The 11,171-nt window shown below is 37.9% G+C and overlaps 1 protein-coding gene across 6 annotated transcripts in view; it reads right to left on the reverse strand.

Moving 5' to 3' along the window:
• LOC118342793 (MAP7 domain-containing protein 1-like) overlaps positions 1-11,171 on the reverse strand; it is a 45,953-nt gene that overhangs the window by 28,106 nt on the left and 6,676 nt on the right. For 5 of the 6 annotated variants that reach the window (XM_035681456.1, XM_035681455.1, XM_035681454.1 and 2 more), the window contains exon 1: positions 2,917-3,011. The exons of the other annotated variant lie outside the window; for it this stretch is intronic. In XM_035681456.1, the coding sequence (XP_035537349.1) occupies positions 2,917-3,001 (85 nt within the window). In that variant the 5' untranslated portion in view covers positions 3,002-3,011. Of the gene's footprint in view, positions 1-2,916; positions 3,012-11,171 lie in introns of those variants that run through there. 6 annotated transcript variants of the gene reach the window in all.

Raw genomic sequence — 11,171 nt, forward strand, 5'->3', positions numbered from 1 at the left:
GGGGGGGACTGGAGCAGGAAGAAGAAGAAGGAACAATTTGTGCACTTCTACAAGGACATGTGGAGGGTGAGAAGAGAGATTTATATAGAAGTGGGAGCTGGAGGACAATGAGTGGGTCGGGAAACGCTGCAGCAGGCTGTTTTTATAATGACAGAGGGGAAAAAAGGGACTGTAGGATTTGAAAAGACAAAAAAGGAGGAGCAATAAAGACAGTAAGAGCTGGAGAAATAATGAGACGGGAGCTCAGAGACAGTGAGGTAGGAAGGTGAGAGGCTGCAGGCTTGAGGCCAGCTATCCACTCCAAGTCCGCCAACAGTGGGGCAGATGGAGCGTGACGCTCTGCTCGGGCCCGTCCAAACGCCACCGAACCACATAAATCACAGATTAACACTGGGCTCCTCTCCAAATCCCCCCCACCCCCTCTCTCTCCACTGTACTTCAACACAGAGCTTAATGCACTTTAGAATACTAATGGAGGAATAATAGGATGTGTGCGTGCGTTTAGATAAGAGAGCGATTGTGAGAAAAAGGATGCAGGATCATGTTCGAACAGGATGGCACTGCTTCTACCTGATGTTGAAAAAAGGGGATTAGGATTTGAAAAAAAAGAGGATTGCAGTGTTCCTCCTTACTTGAGAAGATTACTTGTTCACCAAGCGTGGCTGACTTTTCGAATTTGATCAGTTTACCGGCCTTACATGGCTGCAAGAGACACGGCGAGTCCAAATTAGGACCTATTAGGATCACTTCCTAGAATGTAAAATATTCTTATATAGCTAAAACAGAAGTCAAGGATATTAAAAAATAGGCACATTACCAAGTGGTGCAGATTATAATGCCGCCATAACGCTGCCAGAAAAACATGATAAAACCAGACAATTCACTGAGATGTAAAAGAGAATTTGAGCTACAACCATCATAATTACATAAGTGTAATTCTAAATTAATTTTCATCCTAATTTGTTTTTATGCTGAGGTTCAAATCAATGTCTACGTTTACATTTGCACCTTAGTGATGGGCGTAAGTGTCCGACACTTCTGTCTGGTGACTACTGGGGAAGATAATCGTCAGAAAGAGGATCCAAAGTCTGAGAAAGTCCCTCTTTCTTGCCTCTCTCTGCATGTACTGCTGCCAAATATGATCATTTTAAGTTGCAGAACTTTTTCCAGGTCACTTGTGTTATTGCTCGTGAAAATCTAGGAAATAAATTTTACTGTATTCTGTTTGCTGCGGATAGTTACATATCTATCTTCCGCTGTGATAAGCTGCACAGAAAAGACTGCAGAACAAAGGCCGAAGATCCCCTCATATGACTGTGGTTTATGCTGCAGAGTTGACTCTAACTAGTTATTACGCAGCACTGGGTGTGGCTGCTGTGCTGCAAGAGAGGAGCGATGATAGGTGTTATGTTAAAGCAAAACCACAATATAAGAGAGAGAAGAAACTGCATATTGTCCTTCTTACAGATGAAAAGTTGAGCAATAAAGTCTCGATCCATTCAGTGCACTCAGAGGTTTTACTGCTACAGTACTTATGGTGGCTAATGTGAGCCAACTTTAGACAGATACTGCTGAGTAACTAGTATTACTGTGTCAGTGCACTGACTTTAGGACTCTTTGTATGACTCACTTCTCTATTTTGTGCGACTGTTAAACTGCACTATGTGTATAGTAGCGTTTCGTAATCTAATCTGATCATCTGAGGCCACAGTGTACAGCAAAAGCTACATACCGGTAGTTTGATGCTAAATGGTGGACAAAGGAGAGCACCAAACGACACATAGCTGTTTCAAAGAGTCTGAGAAGGGTTCATAATTACAGCTAAAATTAAAAATCCTTCCAAATATTATTATTACTTTATCAATTACATTCATTAGTTTAGATGGTGAAAGAGAAAAGCTGCATCCCGATGTCCTAAAAACAACGTTAATGTAGTTTGTCTCACTTATCAACTAACACAGCTCATAGAGGCAATTACTTTAAAAACCACAGCGTCTTAAATTGCGTCACAAGTCACACTCCTCCTCCTCCTCCCCCTCCTCACTCCTCCTCCTCCTTCTCAAATCTGAACCCAGACAGGAAACACACATTTTGAGATTCAGTGTGATTTACACTTTCAGAGGATCTCATTATGTCCTCAAGTTTGTTGCAAGTAAACATCCATAAAATAAAGGTGTTATTGTGCCAAATGTATAACTAAATACAGGCGAATGAAACAGAGCTCAAGTTGTAGCAGCATGTTACTGAATCCTGTTTATAACACCAAAGCATTATGGGAATTGTTTAAAATTTAAAGCAGGATAATCCCCCAAATAGAAGCAAGAGGAAGACAAATAATAAGACCGACAAAATCCATTAATATTAACTTTTTTCATAATTTATAATTAATATTTTCTTTTACATTACTGAGGCTCAGGATGGGGGTTCTCATAAAATCGTATACATTTCTTTTAATATCTTATATCTTATTATATTATCTTATAATACACGTTAAAATGATTATATTATGTACTGTGTACTGAGAAATTATTACTATACGTATTTATTTATCAGTCTTATTATTTGTCCTGTGCAATTATTTTATACTGTATCTATATCTTCTATTACATCTTTCTGTTATATTATATTATATTGTATTATATTATGTATCTGAATTATACACTGTTAATGATCTGGAGCTGCTGTATCAAGTGAATTTATCCATGTGGGATCAATAAAGTCTATTTATTATTATCTCATATCCTAACAACTACATATTACCTGTGAAAACTAAAATCATAATATTACTTTAAATATACACAGCCTCAGTAACAATCAATACAGCCTTGTAAAAATTCAGCGTCAAGTCAACAAGTGCATCTTATCGCACATGATCAGTCATTCATGTGACAGTCTCCATTTAACACAGAAACACACATTCAGCATGATGTTCACCCGTCGCTGCCTCCCTCCTTCCCTCTCTCCCGTCCTCCCCCTCTGAGCCTCGTCCCTCCACTGCCATCTCAGGTTTCTGTGCCACTGTGACAGACTCCGGGTTTATAAATAGCGTTAAGCACCATACTGAGAATGTCGGCCATAAAAGGGGCTGGCTTCTGTCGAGGCACCTTGGGACGGCGCAGTAACCACAAACTGCAGCATGTGGTACACCAGATTTACTGGACAGGCAGGGCACGAAAAATTTACTTTGTTTGTATGTGGGCCACATTGGCTGGTAAAATCCAAATCTGGGATAAAAAACAGGTTTAAGCAATAATAGAATAAAACACAGAAGGCAACCAACTGAGAGTTGGTAACCTGCCAAACTGGGAGCCAAACTTAGCCACATTAAGTCTCAACCACAGCTGAAATTTACCTGTTAACCCTTAGATACTCTAACAATGTTTTCCCTCAGACAGCTTAGGGAATATGGATGCTCATACTTCTAGTCGTAGCGTACTGCATTTCCCAGAATGAAAGGCTCCATGAGAACAAGTGTGACAGCTGTAGATTGGACGTGCATTAAGAGGGACCGACAGTGTGGAAAAGAACTGCTATGAAAAGACAAAATAAACAAAGAAATGTGAGTTATGTTACAGTTTAAGTGCAAACATGGTGAGTTTGTAAGAGGGGGTATTCCTCACTATGAGTGTGATGGAAGGTGGTGTCAGACAGGTATGTTGGGCTGTAGGTCGACCAATCACATTTTATCTAGTTTTCTCTCTGCTGCTGCATGGACATTTTTACTGAAAGAAACTTACTATGCAGTTATGGATGTTTTTCCATGCATGTACTTTGTTCTGCATGGTGCAAACACCTTTCATGATACAACATAATAAAATGTTGACAAATAACAAATGACGTAACATAAATAAATACAAATGATACAAACAGTGAGTAAATATATATAATAATACTAATACCGACACTTATAATAATAATACATTGCAATTCTAGTAATTATTATTAGGGCGATATGAATATAAGTTAGTGTTTGAGTGATTATTTTTGCATAGAAATGTATTTTCACTGAAAAAAACTATTAAAATCATGATTAAATGTAAAAGTTTTTTTTAGGTCTGTAACAAATCAATATTTTTTCTTAAATCTGGAGAACAAGATTTGTAGACCAGGACATCTTTGCAGCACTACAGTACTTCATTATAATACTGTTAATAATAATAATATATATTAATAAACTGCAGCTTCTGCGATTTGGATACTGCACGGCCATATCGTGATTTCCATAATATTTACAGCGCTAATTTAAATCAAAATAAAGGGAAATAAATAATATTGTAATAAAATAAGTACTTACAAATGAAAAAATGTACAGTATTTCATCATAAAAGTTCCAATTACTCATTTTAATACGTCCCAACAGACCAAAGCAGAGAGAAAAAACAACAGCAGTAAATACATGTTGTATTTTAGTTCATATGGTTGTGATATTCAGTCGATTTTGATTGGTGACTCTGCACACAGTATTTTAGGTAGTCAAAGAAATGCACCTTTAAGTGTCGTCATAGTGGCCCTGTTGATTAAGACAAATACATTATATTACGACTTTGATGACCCTGTCATTCCCACTTTTTCCCCCCTCATTTCCTGTAACCTCTCTGCTGTCCACTTCCAAACAAAGGCAGAATATTAACAATGGCTCTCTTCCATTCAAGTGTCCCAGTAAAGGCCAACTCACGGTTTCCACCATGAGCAGCTGTCTACGTACTGACGTGTGATCGACACAGTTACAGTGAGCCAGCATGCACAATACCGATACCAGGCAAAATTAAATTCAGCCTCAGTCAATCAGTTTACTAGTTTTCCTCTTGTTCACATCAACATCAAACTCTAATTACCTCTGTGAAGCTCCAATGTGTTTTAATTAGTTTGTCCTCCATCTTTATATCAATGAGAATAGGCTGAATAACGTAACATTATAACCTTCATGAACTGTTGTATCAGACTGCAAAATAACGTAAATTGTAAATTTTCTATAAGTTGCAAACTTCAATATTAAAACTGAAGAATTAGATTAAATCAAACTGTTTTACCTCCTGTTTGCATTTGTATATTCTGGAAAAATGTGTTCCAGAGTTTATTTTATACATTTATTTGTGAAAAATGTTGTTAAAGAAGTTTCTTTAAATTTTAGGTAAATAGGAAAAAATATTAATAGCAAAACATCTCTTTAAGTAGTCTTTTTATAAGGGTTGAGGGGAGCAGAACCCCCTGTTGTGTGAAGCAGGTCAGCCTCTATTGTTTGGAGTTATGTGCATTAGAGAGACAGTATGTGAACGCATGTATACTGTATGTGTGTGTGATGAGTGGGACATGTTGGATCTGGGTCAGGCCAACCTCAGGAATCCCTGGCATCCACACTTCCCGTGCACGTGTTTGTACAGCAAAATGTGTGTCTTTTGTCAGCGTCTGCGTGGCCTGCATGCACCAAGAAAACCAACCGGATTAAAATAATCCAAAATAACATGAAGAGATTAAAATACTGTAAATATCAAAGCAACAGGGGACAACATCTGCTTGTATTCAGTTGCACAAAATGCACAATCTCAGATTATGTGACTCCAGGAATTTGTAATATTGCAACCAAAAAATAGACTTTTTGTTTCAGTTTGACGTGATTTTGACACGCTGTCCTATATGGATAGAAACAACGGAAACACTCCTGGTGCAACAAGTATCCACGCCCTAGGGAAAAGCAGAGGAAGAACATTCCTTGGACACTGGTGCTGAGAGCAACAACAGCCAAAAACATGCTTGGAGAGCGATAACCAGTGAGTTTTTAACACCAATTTATACCTCAACAGCTGAGGAAAAAAAGGTATCTGTTGTCTGTTGTTCCATCTCGTGACAAACAACAATAAAACTGAGTAAACCAAAAGGTCACAGAGTCCAAATTCAAGCATGAAAGCCCACAAACAAAAATGTCAACCACACCAGCGCCTCCGAGGGCACAAATGCTGCACGAAACCCCTTCAGATTCTCCCCGTTAACACCGTGAGAGGTCACCAGACCCGACAGCTGCGTTTGTAATGACTTCCAGGTTGCAGCAACAACAGCTACTAATCACTGTCACAGAACAGAAGAAATGTGACTTCTCTGTGAGGATGAAAGAAGAGAAACCTTCATTTTAGATTCAGGAAATTACAGACCACTTGCTCTCACAGCTAGTTGTGTGTGTCAGCTGTTATGGACAATGCTGCGTTTTCTCTTTGAATCACCGAATTGTGCGAGTTTTGGCTAGAAGTGCTAAGCCGCGGTAGCCATTGTGGCTCATTTTCGATTCTGTCCTTAGTCATTTTTTAAACTATGAGTCTTCAATTTTACATAGAAGTAGACAAAATAAGGCCAACACCCGAGGATTTAGTCACTTAAAGTAACAATGTCTCCTACTGACTTTTTAATGTTTCCAGTTGATTTGTTTTTACATAATAACCCTGTAAACTGGACTTATATGATATAATGCTAAAAGACAGAGACTAAAGCTAACATCCTCACCAGTGGATGGACTTGAAAATAAAGAAGGAACATCATTTATTGTAGGGTAGAGCTAGTTAGCTTTGTTATAATGACCCAGTATTATATATAAATATGAAATGATGATGTTACAATGGTTAAATTAATGCAGTGAATGTTCCACCCACTAAATAAATGTGTAGCTAATGACATGCTCCATGCCTTTGGGAAATAACATTTGGTAAGCTGGTTAGTCAGACATGCTAGCCATTACAGCTCACTTTAGAGCGGATAAACACCAATAAATTGAGCATTAATCTACGGTTTAAAAGCTACAGAAGTTGAATTACTGTGTAATTACTTGTGTGTCTGTGTTTATCTGCCTCTAGTTGGTTAATTCAGAATAATGTTGGCATTGTTGTTGATATAGCTAACATTAGCTAACAGGCTACATTTGTCAGGAGTTGCTGCAGGAGAACATTATTGGCAAAAAACATTATGAAATCAAATGTGTTACCGGGAAAACACCATAATTAAATAAAACTGATATTTAAAAAAAAATACAAATATTTAATATGTCTTTATTTATTATTTCATCAACCAATTCTTGAGTGGCTGCAGCACCCACGAAAACAAACCTAACCATATCTGTATAGCTAAATACCACTTTTTTTTTCTTAACTAGTTTAATACAAACTCATTTTACCTATTTTCTACCTACAAATAACCCAAAATTGATTGATCAAGAGTAAACATCAGTGTGAATGAGCACTTTCTTGTTCTTTCAACCCCTCCCCTGTCTTTGAATAGAGGGCAAAAACAGGACAAGCTATTAAAAGTATTAACCAATTATTACTACAGAGCGCACGGGTCTGAACATGAAAGTTAAAATACATTCAGTCAGAACGGCGAGAGGCAGGCAACAGGATGTTACTCCACTGCAAACAGGAGGCATCTCCAGATGCTTTTAACCACATAAAAGTGGGTTACCCAGTCACAAAGACATAAAACAGAGCCAAGCATTAATCATATATGGACCATCTATTATTCAGTTATTTTCCTCTTTCTCTATCCAGCAGCTCAGAGTTGATACTAAAAATAAGGTCAAAGGTGCTACGGCGACGGAGGAGAAAAGAGGCAAGATTTCTGAACCATTTTTAAATGGCGGGTGCTGGGAAAAGCTCTTTTTCGAGACAGAGAGAAAATAGCTTGGTTTGTTGTGACTGAGGCTGTAGTCAGGGAGTTGCACTTCCTCAGTCATGACTTCATCGTTAGATCATCTCCATGACAGCACACGGGCACATGATGCAAATAAACACCACGAGGTTTGTTTCTCTTTACGTTGAAGTCCAAGCAACAGATATATTTAGTCATTAACACTCCACAAGGCTGTGATTGGGACAAACTGTTGATTGGGACAAACAGAAGTATGGCTTTAAGAGGGACAAATTTAGCATGATAGAGTAACATAAACAGTTTTTTTTGAGTTCTCCGTTCATGCGAACACATGACGAACGATCATCATGCACACGGATCCACAAAAACAAACATTGTAGTGTGTATTCCAGGCCCGTAGGTGGCGGTGTAACTTTGAAACTCGACACCACAGAAGAATAACACGCGCTTCACTTTCCTTTACAGCACGGTGAGTATAAACAGGACAATTTCAGGCCCCCAAAACGCCGTTATTGTGTGAATCAAAGGCCAAACCACAACAGAAGTTTACTGTTTTATACAAAAATCTGCCTTATTCTTTGAGCAGATAATCACTATGGGTGTAACAATACATCAATCTGGATTAATATATTAATATCATTGTTCAAAGATCCAATATATCAAAACAAACTGAAAACAATTTCTATAGTTTGTGAGGAACGGCTTTGTTTGCATACGGCATGCAAACAAAGCCGTTACGAGATAAAATACATGTCTGGAAGAATTCAGCAATCCATTTTTAAACAGATGTAACTGATTGCATTAATGAGCACATAATATTGTCTCATATTGATCACAGGCCACTGAATCGCCTTGTATCGTGGCAGACTTTGTGATATCGGCAAATATACCGTCGTCCAACTGATATAATATCTTATCGTGATAAAAACAGGTGATTTCTGCCTCTAATAATTACTGATTTAAATCAGAATGTTGTAGACTATTTTAATACAGCTCTACTAATCAATAATAACAATAGAAAAATTATATTATGTGTAATGTTATGGGTGTCACTCACGATGATAAATCTACAATCACCTAAATCTGCACTCTCGTCGCTTTCGTCAGCCTCGTTTCCAACCAAAGACGTTTTCAGACAAAGTTAGCGACAAGCTGGAGAACATAAAGAGCCTGATATTTCCTTCAGGAGTTGGTGGAGACCAAAAACAGAGCTAAAAATACATATACATATATATTATATAAATATGCAACTGTTGGCCAAAATATCCACCTCAACAACTTTAAGGTGATAATATGTCATTGTTTTGTTAACAGCTTGTTACACTGCCCTCAAGTGGACAAAAAATACTTGCATATAATGCAACATTTGCAGCAAAGACATTTAACGTTTTTGAACTTTTGCTTCTTTTGTTATTAAAAGTTATGGTTTCAGAACAAGCACAGAAGGGTTACAAACAATACTAATAACAGAAATTACTAATGGATTTGTCTAAATAAAAGTAGAGATAATGTCAAAGAAAAAATCAGTTACATAAAACTGAGACAACCAGTTGAACAAAAGACAGAAACAAAATCTGCAGTAACAATGAGTTTGTTTATTTCTCTCACAACCGCAGACCACCAGACTCCTTCAGACACTGACCACTTACTGCATCAGAGCCTGCGAGCACATTGTTTTCGTGATTTTGCAAAGAAACCATAATCCACACTATACACTAATTATATCTAGTCTTATTTTCCTTTACCAGCTATTTTATGTAGAGAGATCTGGTCAAAAAGAAAGAGAACTCCAGGTCCCGTCACAGTTTCAGCTAATACTCGACGCTATCTGAGAGCTTGGTGTCTGTATTTAGTAAATACAAAGTTTTTATGCTGTTTTTTGTGATTGAAACCTCAAATGCAAACATCAGAATCAAGTATATCGTCTCTACAGGCCACAGCTGCCCCATCGCACTCTTGTTTTGGACTCATAAAGTAGGACATAACTGTGTCTGGCTGACTAATGTTGACCTGGCAGCACGCTGAGGTGTGATGACGGACTAAGTTTAATCTCAGCTGAGGTCTGGTTTCAGTGCTGCAGTTCAGCCTAGTCACAGCAGGTCAACAAATGACTGAAAAGATAAAAACCTTCATGAGAAAAAAGTGAATATTGTACTTTTTTTGTTATCTTTATAATTATAATGAGTTAAGTTTCTTGGAAAGGGACAGAAATTATGTTAAAGGGACCAGTGTGTGATATTTTGTGGCATCTAGAGGTGTGGAAATCAGAATACCATATTATTTATAGCAAGTTAAAGAGCTATTATGGGGATTTTAGGGAAAAGTAGACCCCCTGCATGAGAAAAGGGGCCAATAATAAAATCTTCTTAACGGAAGAACTGACATGTCTAGAGCTGTGCAATATATAAAATTACTTCAATTAATTAGAATTTTAGTTTTTGCCTTTTGCCTTTTTGCTTGCATAAAATATCTAAATGATGAAAATATTGTTTAGATTTGTTATTACAACATGCACAAAAAGTAACATAGACGATTGCCAGCAACATTAGCCGTCCTTAAGACTGAAAAAAAACATGTATTTATTTTAAGTGGTATAAATAAATGTTACAGTTAAGAGATAATGTAAGTCCATATGTTTTAATTGTATATTGTGATTAATTAGTTACGTTACAGTTATTACGATTGATGCTTTGGGGAACAGTTTTTAATTTTAAATGCACTTTCGGCATCTAGTATTGACTCCTTGACCTTTCTAATTAATGAGGATAAACCTGCAGTGAATAAATCCATTCCTTCATTTCAAAAATAACATTCACTGCAACATAAACTCTGCAGTGTTTGGCCTTAAAACATCAGATGTTTGATGTTTGTTTGAACGGTAATGCCGCCTCACTGATGTCAGACGGCCTCCATGTGATTCATCGCAGCTCTGACCATCAGACACCCCAAAATCTGGCGATCTAGAGGGTGTCTGATGTCGACTTCTAAAAACCTGAGCAGCTGCAGCCAAATGACCGACCTGATCGGAAGAGTTTTCCAAGGATCATTTCAGATTGTAAAAGGGCACAGTGAGCTGCTGGCTGAGTCACCACAGCTCGTATGTGTGTGTGTGGGTAATGGAACAAGTGATGTGGCATCATGGTAGGAGACTGCAGGAGTAATCAATTGACCGGTGCAGCACAAGACGCTGCATTTTACGTGGTTTAATGCTTCTTGTAAGACGTTCAAACGCACTTGGAGAGGTTTGGGAAGAAAGAAAACATCTGACACATCACATGACGACATCATCCTCACACAACCAAAAGTAAAGATTTTGTCTTTTGCATCGTGATTGGGAACTATGACCTACTGTGAGATCTTTTTCTACACGTGTTTTTCTTATTTTAGTTTAAAATGATTGAATGAGGTTCAAGTTGTGCAGCCTGTTAGCAGAGAGCATCAGCCATCATCTGTGCTCTAATATTAGAGCCTGTGGGTCCTGTGACTGAGATGTTGTGGGGTGAGTGAGTGATTGTGTGCCCACATACAGGAGAGGGGGGGGGGGG

Source organism: Morone saxatilis, unplaced genomic scaffold (genome assembly GCF_004916995.1).
Source record: "Morone saxatilis isolate NCDOM2014 unplaced genomic scaffold, NCSU_SB_2.0 Contig9, whole genome shotgun sequence".
NCBI classification, from domain to species: domain Eukaryota; kingdom Metazoa; phylum Chordata; class Actinopteri; family Moronidae; genus Morone; species Morone saxatilis.